Source organism: Bacillus rossius, chromosome 1 (genome assembly GCF_032445375.1).
Source record: "Bacillus rossius redtenbacheri isolate Brsri chromosome 1, Brsri_v3, whole genome shotgun sequence".
Taxonomy (NCBI): Eukaryota; Metazoa; Arthropoda; class Insecta; order Phasmatodea; family Bacillidae; genus Bacillus; species Bacillus rossius.
In genome coordinates, this window is record NC_086330.1 from 102,769,990 (window position 1) to 102,785,407 (window position 15,418).

The following is a 15,418-nucleotide window of genomic DNA, read 5'->3' on the forward strand; positions in this document are numbered from 1 at the left end:
TGCACGGATATGCCTCTGTCCATCTTGTGAACATATCTGTCACGACGAGTATGAACCTCTTCCCTCTGGGCGACCTGGGGCAGGGCCCCATCAGGTCGAGTGCGATGGTCTGGAAGGCGTGGGTCGGTTGTCATGGGTGCTGTTGCTGCTCCCCATCGCGTCGGCGCGCCTTGCGGACCTGGCAGACCTCGCACTCCCGGACGTACTCCCTCACATCCCGCGCCACGCCAGGCCAATGGTAGTGTTGGGAGACCGCGTGTCGTGTCTGGTCCGCACCGGGGTGTCCTGCCAGGTCGTGGTCATGGTATAACCTCAAGACGGCCTCGTGCGCCTCGGGAGGCATGTTGGTCTTCCACGACCCAGCTACTCCAAGTGCTCGGTGCATGATCCGGCCATCCTGGTCTCTCCACGTCGGGTGTAGTTCGTCTTCGGCTTGTTGTCGTCGTCGGGTCATTTCGGTTGATTGACGTTGAGCGGTCATGACCCGTTGGTCGACGTCAGTTGCGGTGTCAGGTGGTGGGTCGGTTTGGTTGGCGTCGGTCGTGATCCGTAAACAGGTGTTTAGTGGCGAGAGGTGTTCGGTGTTGGGACCTGGCGGCAGCATGTCCTCCCACTCCTCCACGTCGATGACCTCGTGTTGGTCGCTCGGTTGCCGCGACAAGGCGTCTGGCAGCTGGTTTTCTCGCCCTGGCACGTGCTCCACCACGAAGTCGAAGAACTGGAGGAGTAATGCCCACCGTATGAGTTTCCCTTTTCTGCCCTGCATTGTCTGGAGCCAGGTGAGGCAGCGGTTGTCGGTCCGGAGAGTAAAGGTCCGGCCCTCGAGGTGCGGCCGGTACCTTTTAACTGCCCAGATCACTGCCAAACACTCCTGCTCATTGCTGTGGTATCTACGCTCAGCAGGCCCAAACTTCGCGCTGGCGTACTCCACTACGTGCTTGTCTCCTAGGTGGTCAACTTGAAACAGGACAGCGCCTACCCCAAAGGCGCTGGCATCTGTCTGCAGGATGAATGGGCGTTCTGGGTCAATACGCGCAAGGGTGTGGCAGCGAGTGAACGCGCTCTTCACCTCCTCGAACGCACGTTGCGCATCGCTGCCCCAGTGGTAGCGCCCTTGCGGTGACAGCAGGTCGGTGAGGGGTGCGATTGCGCGGGAGAAATCGGGTATGTATACCCTCAGCCAATTGATCAGACCGATAAACCTTTGGAGCTGCTTCCTCGTACGTGGAGCCTCCGCGGTCGCGATCTTCTGGAGATGGCCAGTCTGAGGCTGGCTCCCCACCGCGTTGACGCGGTGCCCCAGGAATTCCACCTCCTTGGTACCCAGGTGGCATTTAGCGGGGTTCGCGGTCAGATGGTGGTAGCGAGTCTCTCGAGCACGAGTGCTAGGTGGCGGCAGTGGTCCTCCCATGTCTCCGAGAAGACGATAACGTCGTCTAGATACGCGAAGGCAAACTGGCCGAGGTACCCTTCTAGCACCCGCGTCATCATTGCTTGGAATGTCGCCGGTGCACACTTGAGCCGGAAGGCATGGCCCTGTACTGGAATCGCCTGCCATCAGGGATGGTGAAGGCGGTTTTCTCCCGGTCTTGGTGTTTGATTGATACTTGCCAGTACCCTGACTTCAGATCTAGCATGCTGAACACGCGGGCCCTCCCGAGGCCGGATACCGCCGTCTCGACGCTGATCTGCGGGGGTGGTGCGCTGATGGTTAAGGCGTTGAGGGGGCGAAAATCAGTACAAAAACGCAGGGTACCATCCCTTTTGGGGGCCAGAACAATACACGCATTGTAGGGGCTGTTGGAGGGTTCGATCACCCCACTGTGCAGCATTTCAGTGACCTGCTCCCGTATGATCCTCTGCTCCTTGTACCCATAACCCCGGGGTGATTCATAGATGGGTTGGTCGGTGGTTGTCGGGATGGAGTGCTCGGCTACAGTGGTGTGCCGTAGGGGCTCGGCGGTCGCGAACACGCCTCGTCGTTCGTGCAGGACTTTGTTGATGGCGCTACGGAACTCCTGTGGTACATCGTGGTGGAGGTCGTCTAGGGTTATGGTTGGGCCTGATGGACTAGGTGTTCGACCCACCGCATACACAACGAATCTCTCAGTTCGCCCCACATTGATTTTAGCTGGCCCCATCTCCAACACGGCATCGTGTTCTGCCAGCCAGGGTTGCCCTAACACAAGCTCTTCCCCCAAGTCCCCCACAACAACAGCGGTCACTGGTGTAGTTAGCTCCCGAAGGCTTACCTTCACATCCGCATGTCCCATCATCCGGCCGTTGTGGGTGGTGGTTGCCAGCCGGAGCTCGCCCTGGTGTGGGCGGAAGGTGCCTGGAGGTACCAGCGAGGGGTGGATGAACACCTGGCTCGCCCCCGTGTCGATGAGGGCGAGGGCCGGGCGCCCATTCACCTCGACGGGCACGCGGAGCAGGTGGTCGCTGGGCTGTGCGAGTTGTCCCATCCTGGGTGGTTGTAACTAGATTGGTCCGCTGTGGCCGGGCTGTTGGGCGTGGTGTATGTCGGCGCGGTGAGTGCGCTCGGCGGTTGAGCGTGGTGTGGTTCTGGGCTCGCCGGGTCCTGTCATGAGTGTCGTGGTGGGTTCTGACATGGTTGGTATACCTGGTGGTCTTCGGTAGCGAGGTGTTGTGGTGGGCGGCGCTTGTCGTGGCTCGTCGTGGTTGTCACCGGTGCTCATGTGGCGTATGTCGGCACAGTGGATGCACTCGGCGGTTGAGCATGGTGCGGCGCTGGGGTCATCGCATCCTGTCGTGAAAGTCGTAGTGGGTGGTTCACGTCGTGCTGCCCTTGTCGCGGGTGGGTTTGCAGTGGTCGTGGCATCACCTGGTTCGCGCGTCGGTATTGCGGGTGGGGGGCTCCATCTGTGTCCCCCCCTTACTCGTTTCCCGTCGGCTCTTGGTCGTGCGTGTTGGTGGGTGGCCGGTAGGCGGGTTGTGTCGTGCGCCGGGCGTTTGCCCCCCTAGGACAGTCGCTGTGCCAGTGGTACGTGCCCTGGGAGCATCCTAACCTGCACTGCGGCGGTTGATAACTCGCATTGGCTTCTGGCCGCGTCAGGCCGTCGGTGCGTAGCGTTCTTGGCTCCCTGAGGTTGGGGCCCCTCTGTTGTGGTTGGGGTGGTGGTGCCTGGATTGCTAGCAGGTGTCGGCGGTTGGGTGGGCTGCTCCGTTCTCGCTCGGGGCCACGTGCGCTCCTTCCCCACATCCTCTGAACATTTTGCTCCGTCGCCACCGCGAGTTGCACGTATTCCATGACGGTGTTTACGTGGGTGACGCGCATGAACGGCTGGAGCTCGTCCCTCAACAGTAGGGTGATGGTGGAGAGTGCTCTGGTGGGCTCTGCGAGTGGTGCTATGCGCTTGAAGAGCTGTAGCTTGTGTGCCACGAAGTTCTCAACGGGTTCGCCGTCTCGCTGTGTGTTCCCGTAGAATTGTGCGGTGCATTGCACCATCGTCGCGCCTGCATCGAACCGTTGGCTGAAGGCCTCCGTGAACTCCTGCCACTCCATATCGAAGCGGCCCCATAGGCGCCACCATGTCAGGGCGCTTCCCCGCAGCTGTTCGCTGTTCCGCTTGGGCCACTCGTCGATTGGGGTTCCGCTTCGCGTGAGTCGGATTTCGCACTGGTGGAGGTATGCGCGAGGGTCCTCGTGAGGCGCACCACTGAATTCAGGTAACCTCAATGAGTATGGGGCGGTTCGCACCGACTCCATGCGCGTGTTGGTGGGTCGCGTTGCTATGTCGTGCCCAATCGGTTGTGCTGTGGTTTGGTGTGGGGGCATGCTGTAACATGTGTTTGGCTTGTTCCCGGTGACTGGCACTGTCAGTGTGGGTTGTGGTGGTATTGTATACCCTGTCTCTAATTTTTCCTTCCAAATCTTCTCCCAGTCTATGTTCCACTGTTCGTGGTTCGCTTGGTTGGTTGGTGACATGGTATTGGTTTGCGCTGCGCATTGGCACGTGCTTTGCCAAGGCAGTGAGCCTGTCAGCAAGTCGGCGGTTCTCGGTTGCTTGCAGTGTGCGCATGTCCCGTTGGATGTTTGGTGAAACATAGTTGTGTTGCGACTCTTGGTTCTTTGGACAGCTGTTATCGTTGACGTGCCGCGCGCGCCTTAGCGGGTCCGCGGGCTAGGTGCCCGGACAGCCGCACAAAGCGGAGATCGCGATTGGGAGGGCGGGTTGGTTGCGCGCGCCGCTCCAGTGGCCGGGAGAAGGGGGTGGTGCGGACACCCGTGTGAAGGTAGGGGCCGAGAGCGCCCGGACTGCCGCACAAAGCAGAGGACCGAACAGGCGGGGTGGAGGAGGGGGAGTGCGGATAGCAATGCGCAGCAGCGGCCGAGAGCGCCCGGACAGCCGCACAAAGCGGAGGTGAAAAACGGTCGTTGAGGGGAGGGGATGTCGCGCTCCCGCATCACGAAGGACGCGAAGCTTGTTGATGCGGGTGGGTGGGGAGAAGCTCCTATGTCCTCTCGCCTCGACGCGCCGTCTGTCTGAACCTGATACGTTCTCGCCCGCAAAATGGCCGTTTCGTGCCCGCTTTGTCGTCTGAGTTGGGAATGGCTTGAAGAATTCTAATTTTAAATTTCCCCTGGATTGTTTTCTGTCCGGTTTTGCTTGACGGGTGTTTCTCTTGCTAATTTATTTTGCACTATTTGCCACACGCAGGGGCGCCATTTGCCATCAGCCAGGGTTTCGGGTGCGATTCCCGCGGCGAGTCTAAGGAGCTGTACGTGAAAATTGGGGTGTGTTCCGGGAGGGCGCCAGGCTAGCTCTGTCGTCTAACCGTGAGTGGGTCGATCGGCCCCAGCGTGTCCGCTAGACTCGGTGGCCTGACTTGGAAAGTAGCGACGGCCGGGTTAATCCCTGCATTGTAGAAAAAGAAAACCGACCCGGAGACGCGTGGGGAGTTGCGTTGAAAAATGTATTCGGTGATGACTATAGTTACCAGTCGTGAGGAATCAGAGACAAAACTTGAAGGCTCCCCACGGTACGCGCACGTCTGCTCCGGGCCGCGAGCTGATCATAACTGCCTCAGGGGTTGGCGTGCGGAGGGGGGGACACTCCCTCCATGCACCAAGGTTACGCCGCTCGTCTCATTTGGGTGAAGACTTGGCGAGGGGTGCGTTCCACCAGCAGGAGCCAGTACTGCGGGCTGAGGCCGGGCTAATGGCCTTCGGTCGGTACGACGTCAACCTATGCTGTATAGGGAATGTGTATCGGGCCACATAGTTAGATCTTTTTTCCAACCAGCAGCATTGAAAGCCTAAGAGTTTAGTAGATTATGCTGGGAGCGACGACCCACACATTACTGGTTAAACATTTGAATTTGATTGTAATGTTTGCATTGTGGAAACTTTTTAAATAACTTCTTGTATTATAGGTACTGTTTTTAATGAGGAAAATTCTAATTAATGCTTACCAACTATTTTCATACATTATCAAGCACTATTTTCGCAATGTTTTTGATGGAATGGTGATGGCTAAGTTTAAAAAAAATGACTTCAATTACATCACTGCATGGCATCCTGACAATTACTAACTCAATGGTTATCACAAACATTTAGATATTATTCCTCAAATTGTATATACATAGTATATATTGTCATCACCCGAGGTCTTGGGTTCGGCCCCCGGGATGAGCCCAGTTATTGTTGGCAGGATTATTAAGGTATTACGTTATGAGAGAGTGCAAGGCTAGCGATTGTGGTTGCATGGGTCGTCGGCCCAGCGTGGATCACTGGACTCGCAGCTATTATTAATTTATCAACTTTGGGCAGCGAAACGATTTTACAGATTTACCAGAGGTTTAAAATAAAGACCGTTCATGTACACTGTTCATACCTGTGAAGTGTTTTCAGAATTTTCCCTTTTCTTCTGTTATTTTTCAGACAGCTCCAAGGATGAGCGACCAAAATTTCAAAAGGGTGTGCCACCGTTGGGTGATCAAAAATTCTATAAGTATTTTCAGAATTACTCTATGGAGTATATTTCCTAAAATGCCAATATCTATAATGTAAAATGTGGTCTAGTTGGGCGCCGTGAAAACTCTATAAAGTACTAGTGCTGTGATTGTGTATGTAGCACAACTACTAACCTCTACAGAATATTAACTAAAATATGTCTTGTTATGTTGATAGTGAAAATAAATTATTCTCAAGTTGTATGTACTGGTGTAGTTTGACTCAGTGTGAATACCAAACAATAAAATGTCGTATAATTCCTTAGCAGTATGTCTCCTTCTCTTTGGTGTAAGTATTCTGACCTTAAAATCAACAAATATAAGTAGTGTGTTTAAAAGCATTAACTTCTCTATGACTGCTGATCTCAGTGTAATAAAAACTAATTATTCTTTCAAGACAATCCAAGCTACATATTTCTGTCTATCTGGTTTAACATACACCTGATATGTAAGTATGGTTATCAATCGGAAAAATAAAATATAATGAAAATTTAACTTTTTACTAGGGTCAAAATCATGGTTGTATGGGTGACAATACTCTTTTGCAACATATCCAACTGTAACATGAAAAGTGACAGAGTCAATGATTAGCAAGCAACATACAAATACCTTTGAGACAATTATTCATGTTTAAATAGGTTTTTCATTAAACAAAATTTCAATATCCGTTATACTTAAATGTCTTTCAGAACTAATTACGTTTTACGTAATTGTATCACTGAATAATAGTTTGGTTATCAGTCAATATTTTAAATATTATTGAAACACATTTTAACTGGCAAATTAGTCTTTTCTTTGTTTTTACTAGCTCAGTCTCTTTCGGTAGATCAAACTGTCTCAAGACTTCTGGACCTGGGGCTATTCTTTAAACATTCAAGACAATTAATGACTTTAACAGATTTTAACTTTGATATCGTACATATTACTGATCAATGTCAGTTAACCAGGTCCAGTATGTACAAGCTACAAGTCTTTACGTAGTTAAGTAGTATTAAGTTGTTTTTGCGAGTTTCAAATTAGGTCTTGATCGTAAACATCATAGTTTAAGATATCTTGCCATTAAAATAGGACAGGTAACTTCTCGCTGTTCTTGTTAATTCGGGGATGGGGCAAACAAACCTCGTCGCGTCGTTACAATACCAAGAGGCTGTGGAAAACCTCTCCGAACCCCTGTCTCTCCTCCGATGTTGCTGGTTAGATCTCACTCTCCTCCGATGTCGCTGGTTGGGTCTCCGTCTCGATGCACCTCCTCTCGTGCTGCTGGTACTCCAGCAGGACTGGCGTCGGTCACCTGGAGTCGTCTAGAAGGATGATGTCCTCCGGTACACCGTCTACGATGCCGTCTACCGCTGTCGAACTCCTTCCATCTCGAAGATTGATAGTCCTTTTCTTCTTTTCTTCTTAATTCGTCGTTGATCCAGTTCTATTTATGCTGTTAGTCAAAACTTATCGTCGTCGTCGATTCTTTAGTAGAGCTTCGAACATCGGTAACTACCTCTTCTTCATTGTGTAGTTCCGGTATTTATTATAAAATCATCAATTTCACGTAGATTCTAGCTATTCAGTCGTCGTACCAATGTTTTACGTGATATTCTTACATTCATTTATGACTAAATCACGAAGCTCTTTCTCTCTAATCCTTCTCCCATGATAGTAGAACAGAAACTCAAGTTCCAATTTGTTTCAAACAGTCAAAGCTTTCTCTATTGAACACTCTCCGAAATCACACTGGAAATACTAAATTCTTTAAATAAAATATATGCGCAGTCGAGCGTCCAATCACATATACTCTTTCCTCAGTAATGACCCAAAAACAATATTAAAAGGTGTAAGCTCATTTCCTATTCGTCGCCGTTTAACAAATGTTTGCAAAGACATTTCATAAAATTATTACTTAGATAAAACATGAAAATACTTAAAGAGTAAAACCAAATTGACCTGACCATAGAGATACAATACTGGTAAATATAATTCATAACAGGACTAAGACAAAGTCATAGAGGTAAGAAGTAAAATAATAAACATAAAATTCATTTCTATTGAGGGCTTCTCAAATACCTCTATAGAATAGTCCCCTTCAGAAATGTGACTAACGAACTATACTCTGATATAGGTCTTAGGACCATTTCTCATCATACAAACATCTCATCTATATTCTAATTATTTGCAGAAAATTTACATTTCATATTATTGACCTTATTTACATACTTACTTGCAAACATAGAGTATTGTCACCGATATATGTCTTCAAACGGACATATGTGTAACAGTGTATACTATTCTACAGGAGTGTAATATTTCCTCAACTGCGTTATATTATAGTGTCCTATTACTTGTTTCGTTTTAATGTCAGACAGTTCGTAACAGTTACTTCTAATAATCTTCGTGATCATATATGGTCCATCGAAGAGTAGAAATAGCTTCTTAGTAACGTACTTCCAAAATTGGCTTACTGGATTCGTTCTCTTGAGTACTAAATCTCCACAATTAAAACTCATCTTGCTGGAATCTTTCTGGTATTTTCTCCGAAGATCCGCCGTGGATGTCAACTTGGCTGCGACCAACTCTTCAGTTTCCTTCTGTATCTCGACTAATTCTTTATCTTCTGCGGCCAGAGCTTCATCGTGATGTCTCGGTAGTAACGATGACGGTATTATCAATGATCTTTTTCCTGTTAACGCTTCATATGGAGTAACACTGGTAGAACTGTGTACAGTATTATTCAAAATGCATTTTTCCGAAACTTCCCAATTTTCAGTAGTTTTCGTATTTTCTGTGTCATCCATAGCAGTTACCATCCAACTTGCAAAATTCAAAATTATTTTATGGCTAGTTAGAAAGTCTACCCCGAAAATTACTGGTTTGGCCAATCCTTTTACGATTAATACATTAATGTACTTGGTGCTACCTAACCCTTCTACTTCCAATAAGGTCTGACGATTAATGATGGGACTAGCCCTTGATGTAACTCCTAGAATCTTTAAACTCGGTACTGGCATTCTCGGTAATGATATTCCGGTGCTCTCTATCATGGCTACGCAGTCTTCGCTGATGCAGGATATCTCTGCGCCGCTGTCTAATAGTACAGGCACTTTAACTCCGTTTAAAGTTAACGATATCTCCGGACATAGTGCTTGTTTCGCTTGAACTTCGGTTTCTGTGGGCTCGCTGAGTAAAAATTCACGCTCGTTTTCTTTGAACATAATGGTGTGTATGCTTCGACAATTATTCTTGTCATTTGCGTCGGGATCCAATTTTATACTAGCCCCGTCTAACTTACAATTAGGGACTGACGTGCGGAGCTGGTTTTCGCCATCCCTAATTAGTTTACCGCACCGTCCTTAAATCCTCTAATTTGCTCTTGTGACAAATTAGCAAATCCATTATTTGCATTCGGTGAAATCAAAAATGTGTTATTACCTCCTTGGTTTGTATCTGAGCTTCTGCTAGATTGCATGTGCGGCCATTCCGTGTTGCTTTGCTCGTGACTTGGCGCTATAGAATATGAATTTCTTTCTCCTTGTCGCGCGTCGTGAATGGTGGTGCTAAAGCTGTTCCCTTTTTCAGACGGTACAAACGTTTGTGCATTTATGCTGTACTGACCTCCGGAATGATTATTGTAATTTGCTGATCGTTCTTTCGTTGTTCGATTTTCGCCTGAATTCTCTCTGAAATTAACTGTCCCCTCCTGACGTTTATTCTCCCACTGTGATTCATTTTCGCGTCTGTCTTGTCGCTTCTCGTTTCTACGACGATAGTACTGTGGTTTATAACATCCGTTACCATATCGCTGACCTCGATATCTATTGTGATACCAATTACTTCCGCAGTTTTCAACGTTCAGTGTGTGAATTTGAGGTTGTTTGTGTCCGCTGTTCTGCCCTTCATTTCGGTTGCGCCAGTTATTGTATAACGGTGTCTGTTGGTTCGTGTTCTTGCGCTCGTTAGTTTCTTTGTGCGTTACCGTTTTATCGAGCTTAACGAGTCGTTCATACGTTAACAGTTGTTCCTTGAAATCTACAATATTACTGTATTGCCGTCCACTAAGTTGCAATTGATAATTGAGTGGTAATTGCGAAATTATCATGGCAATAAACTCTTCGTCTTCCATACGGCAATCAAGATAACGAGTTCTCTCGTACATATCGCTGATATGCGCCTCTAAATTTTGAAATTTACGATTTTCGAACTTTTCAGAATGCAACTGTATTCGCAAATTGCTTTGGATACGAGTATTCCAAAATTGGGATATGAAAGCTTTCTGAAACGATTCGTATGCGTGTACAGAATCTTTCGCCAACTCCCACCAATAATATGCCGTGTTTTTCAAGCAGTGGCTAACGCATTTCAATTTTTCTGCGTCTGTTAACTTAAATGTGTGGCAATATTCTCCAAACTGATTTAAGAATCTTCGAGGGTTTTCATTACTTTTCCCTGAATATGTTGGAACGTCATCCAACCATTTCTTAGAAGGGTGGTGTAGTGTAAGTACCGGATCTGCTGACATAATTGCAGTACTAATATTCGCGGGATTTCGCTCGGCTTCTATCGTTATCGATTTGTTTACCGGCGTGTCTTCCTTGTCGGTATTACATTCGCTAGTGTGGTGAGTCGTTAGTTGGGGCGAGAATGTTGCGATGTGTCTGGATTCTCTTTCTATTTCCCCTATTTTCGCCTCTACCATATCTAACCTTCCTGTTAGACGCTCGCTTAAGTGTACTACTTTATCGTCAGTGCGTTTACTGAATATTTCTACACCTTCAATACGAGTGTGTACACTGGAAAACTTCTGTTGCATCTCGTGCTGTGTTTCAGTTAAGTCATGCCTGATTTCTGCTGTTTCATCTGCAATCCTGTCTAAAGTGTTATTTAAGACTTGCACTAAATTGTCTAGTCTTTCGGCGTTTTCTCGCTCCTTTTGTTCCCTTTCTAACTTCTCCTCCTGTTCTATACGCTCCCGTTCTTGTTTCTCCCGTTCCCGTTCTAGTTTCTCCTCCTGTTCTTTACGCTCCCGTTCTTGTTTCTCCCGTTCCCGTTCTAGTTTCTCCTCCTGTTCTTTACGCTCCCGTTCTTGTTTCTCCCGTTCCCGTTCTAGTTTCTCCTCCTGTTCTTTACGCTCCCGTTCTAGTTTCTCCTCCTGTTCTTTACGCTCCCGTTCTAATTTCTCCTTATTCATGAACTGGAACAGTGCATCTAGGGTAACAGTTGGTGTCGGCGGCGAATGACCCAACTCCATTTCCTGCTGTGACTCCATACCAGTAGTCTCGATGTGCTGTTCTGGTACTACTTCTCTAGGTTCTCGTTCAGGACTAGAGTCAGAAGTGTCATTGCTACCTCTCAAAAAATATGACTTCCTACCTGTGTCTGTCATCTTGACAAAATAAAATTACTGTCTGTATTTTTCAAAGTGTCTTGAGTTGTTCAAAAAAAGATCATAAAATAGTCCCTAACGTTGGCTTACACGTTGTGCGCCAAAATTCTGAAGTGTTTTCAGAATTTTCCCTTTTCTTCTGTTATTTTTCAGACAGCTCCAAGGATGAGCGACCAAAATTTCAAAAGGGTGTGCCACCGTTGGGTGATCAAAAATTCTATAAGTATTTTCAGAATTACTCTATGGAGTATATTTCCTAAAATGCCAATATCTATAATGTAAAATGTGGTCTAGTTGGGCGCCGTGAAAACTCTATAAAGTACTAGTGCTGTGATTGTGTATGTAGCACAACTACTAACCTCTACAGAATATTAACTAAAATATGTCTTGTTATGTTGATAGTGAAAATAAATTATTCTCAAGTTGTATGTACTGGTGTAGTTTGACTCAGTGTGAATACCAAACAATAAAATGTCGTATAATTCCTTAGCAGTATGTCTCCTTCTCTTTGGTGTAAGTATTCTGACCTTAAAATCAACAAATATAAGTAGTGTGTTTAAAAGCATTAACTTCTCTATGACTGCTGATCTCAGTGTAATAAAAACTAATTATTCTTTCAAGACAATCCAAGCTACATATTTCTGTCTATCTGGTTTAACATACACCTGATATGTAAGTATGGTTATCAATCGGAAAAATAAAATATAATGAAAATTTAACTTTTTACTAGGGTCAAAATCATGGTTGTATGGGTGACAATACTCTTTTGCAACATATCCAACTGTAACATGAAAAGTGACAGAGTCAATGATTAGCAAGCAACATACAAATACCTTTGAGACAATTATTCATGTTTAAATAGGTTTTTCATTAAACAAAATTTCAATATCCGTTATACTTAAATGTCTTTCAGAACTAATTACGTTTTACGTAATTGTATCACTGAATAATAGTTTGGTTATCAGTCAATATTTTAAATATTATTGAAACACATTTTAACTGGCAAATTAGTCTTTTCTTTGTTTTTACTAGCTCAGTCTCTTTCGGTAGATCAAACTGTCTCAAGACTTCTGGACCTGGGGCTATTCTTTAAACATTCAAGACAATTAATGACTTTAACAGATTTTAACTTTGATATCGTACATATTACTGATCAATGTCAGTTAACCAGGTCCAGTATGTACAAGCTACAAGTCTTTACGTAGTTAAGTAGTATTAAGTTGTTTTTGCGAGTTTCAAATTAGGTCTTGATCGTAAACATCATAGTTTAAGATATCTTGCCATTAAAATAGGACAGGTAACTTCTCGCTGTTCTTGTTAATTCGGGGATGGGGCAAACAAACCTCGTCGCGTCGTTACAATACCAAGAGGCTGTGGAAAACCTCTCCGAACCCCTGTCTCTCCTCCGATGTTGCTGGTTAGATCTCACTCTCCTCCGATGTCGCTGGTTGGGTCTCCGTCTCGATGCACCTCCTCTCGTGCTGCTGGTACTCCAGCAGGACTGGCGTCGGTCACCTGGAGTCGTCTAGAAGGATGATGTCCTCCGGTACACCGTCTACGATGCCGTCTACCGCTGTCGAACTCCTTCCATCTCGAAGATTGATAGTCCTTTTCTTCTTTTCTTCTTAATTCGTCGTTGATCCAGTTCTATTTATGCTGTTAGTCAAAACTTATCGTCGTCGTCGATTCTTTAGTAGAGCTTCGAACATCGGTAACTACCTCTTCTTCATTGTGTAGTTCCGGTATTTATTATAAAATCATCAATTTCACGTAGATTCTAGCTATTCAGTCGTCGTACCAATGTTTTACGTGATATTCTTACATTCATTTATGACTAAATCACGAAGCTCTTTCTCTCTAATCCTTCTCCCATGATAGTAGAACAGAAACTCAAGTTCCAATTTGTTTCAAACAGTCAAAGCTTTCTCTATTGAACACTCTCCGAAATCACACTGGAAATACTAAATTCTTTAAATAAAATATATGCGCAGTCGAGCGTCCAATCACATATACTCTTTCCTCAGTAATGACCCAAAAACAATATTAAAAGGTGTAAGCTCATTTCCTATTCGTCGCCGTTTAACAAATGTTTGCAAAGACATTTCATAAAATTATTACTTAGATAAAACATGAAAATACTTAAAGAGTAAAACCAAATTGACCTGACCATAGAGATACAATACTGGTAAATATAATTCATAACAGGACTAAGACAAAGTCATAGAGGTAAGAAGTAAAATAATAAACATAAAATTCATTTCTATTGAGGGCTTCTCAAATACCTCTATACCTGGTAAGCATAATTCTTCTCCAGGAGAATTATCTGTTGTTTGTTGTATTCGCGGAGCACTGATGCTAACACACTTCACATAGGTTTTCACCACCCACATCCTATTAACGTCTGTCCTGTTAACTTGCACTTTGGAGCACAATCGCGAATGTCGTCATCTTAATCAGCACACACCGTTTCTTTTGTATTCCCGTGGGACAGAGCATCTGCCCTAGGCCGCGTTCTGTAGTCTAATCCTGGCGGCGGCATCGCAAAGCTTCTTCCGTGCGAACAGCGCGAGGGGTGACTTCCGCCTGTGGGATCTGGTGCTGATAGGGTGGGGACAGGGCTTTACCACCACCGGAGTTACGACGTCAATATAAGAATTTGCCTCGATGAGGTTTCTTTAATATTTTTTATTCTATATTACTTTTAACTTTTAATTTAGTTAATCAAACCAATGTTCTTAGATAAATTTATGACAATATTTTTAACATAACTAAAATTTTTATGACAAAAAGTGTTACGGAAATGAAAATTTTAGAGGCAATTTGAATTTATAGACGAGGAAAAAGGGAAAAAAGGTTTTTTTTTTAAAGTCGGTTTACGGACGATAATTTTACGTGATCACGTCATAAAATTAAATTGCTGCTTTTAAAAAGCCTGCCTAACCTGTTTGATATTATAGACAATTTTCTTGAACGGTGGTTGGCCGGTTCTTAAACTCTCGGGTCAGGCGGAATGTGACAATGAGTCATGCTTTTTCATGCGTGCAGCTGGCGTTTATCGATTTATAAGACGTTATGACGTCAAAAAAGAAAATTATATTATTTCTCACTATTAAGTCTTTGGTTTCACACGTGTAATTTTTTTTTTTGGTTTGAACTACTTGCACTTTTAAGTTAAAAATTGTATTATAAATTATCTAATTCTATAATAATGACTGGCGATTTGTAACTAATTAATTGTTTTATCCCTTAGCAATTCAACTTTTTATTATCTTTGTTTTTCTTAATATGTTAACATCGACGTAGAAAATAAGTTGAATCGAACGAACGTAAATGTTATTGATTGTACAAAATTACGGAAGAGGGTTTTCGTTTCTACCACTACCATTTTGGTATTTCGCTGTGAAGGCGTGGAGGTATGCTGATATTTTATAAGTAAAATTAACGATATAGTAATTATTTTAAAATTGTCTAGAATTAGTTCTTTTGAGATGATATTGATTGTGTTTTTATTCAGGATTCATTATATTACTGACATTCGTATTCTATCTAGACATTTTTCTTATTGCCCACGTGTTTGTATTTTTTGTACTTAAAATTGCATTTCAGTACATTAATTGGGTATAGCTTTTTAACTTTACTTTGGTATGTTATGCCTTTTGTTTTCTTTTCATCTACGTAAAATGCAATGTCTTCAACTTCAATACTGAACAAACACAACTGTCTGGCTACTATGTTGAAATATGTTACTGGTCATATATATATATATATATATATATATGTGTGTGTGTGTGTGTGTGTGTGTGTGTTTCTGAATTCTTACAGGTCTCTGAGAAATTACTGTTTGTAGTTCACATTTGATACCCTATGCATTGAAGTGGCTGCTGGCATGATGTATTTTAATTGTGTTGCCGATCCTGTGGTTTTTCTTACAAAAGAACGTTTATATTTTTGATTTGGATATTGTAATTCATTGTTACTTAAACAATAACTTATAAAAAAAATACATGATAGCACGTAACCTGACGTATAAAAGAAATTATCATTTCATGTATCAAATATATTTATAATTTT

At 44.6% G+C, this 15,418-nt stretch overlaps 2 protein-coding genes across 2 annotated transcripts in view; one reads left to right on the forward strand and one right to left on the reverse strand.

Annotated features, from left to right (window-relative positions):
- Positions 1–1,487: 1,487 nt before the first annotated feature.
- On the reverse strand, positions 1,488–2,465 carry LOC134532877 (uncharacterized). The gene is made up of 2 exons (XM_063369925.1): positions 2,253–2,465; positions 1,488–1,688 (listed from the first exon to the last, which is right to left on the reverse strand). The coding sequence occupies exons 1-2, from the start codon at positions 2,463–2,465 to the stop codon at positions 1,488–1,490; spliced, it is 414 nt and encodes a 137-aa protein (XP_063225995.1).
- A 12,001-nt stretch (positions 2,466–14,466) lies between these two features.
- The window catches only part of LOC134541013 (large ribosomal subunit protein eL28), a 42,043-nt gene continuing 41,091 nt past the window's right edge, over positions 14,467–15,418 (forward strand). Inside the window, exon 1 of the mRNA XM_063384142.1 lies at positions 14,467–14,760. The gene's annotated coding sequence lies outside the window, so the exon portion shown is untranslated. The remainder of the gene's footprint in view (positions 14,761–15,418) is intronic.

What these genes read in the sequence shown, in the direction of transcription:
- LOC134532877 (XM_063369925.1), bottom strand. Translation starts at nt 2,465, where the DNA reads ATGGGACAACTCGCACAGCCCAGCGACCACCTGCTCCGCGTGCCCGTC. An exon ending in TGGGACATGCGGATGTGAAG is followed by an intron (nt 1,689 to 2,252) that starts GTAAGCCTTCGG and finishes CCACCCCCGCAG; the next exon opens with ATCAGCGTCGAGACGGCGGT.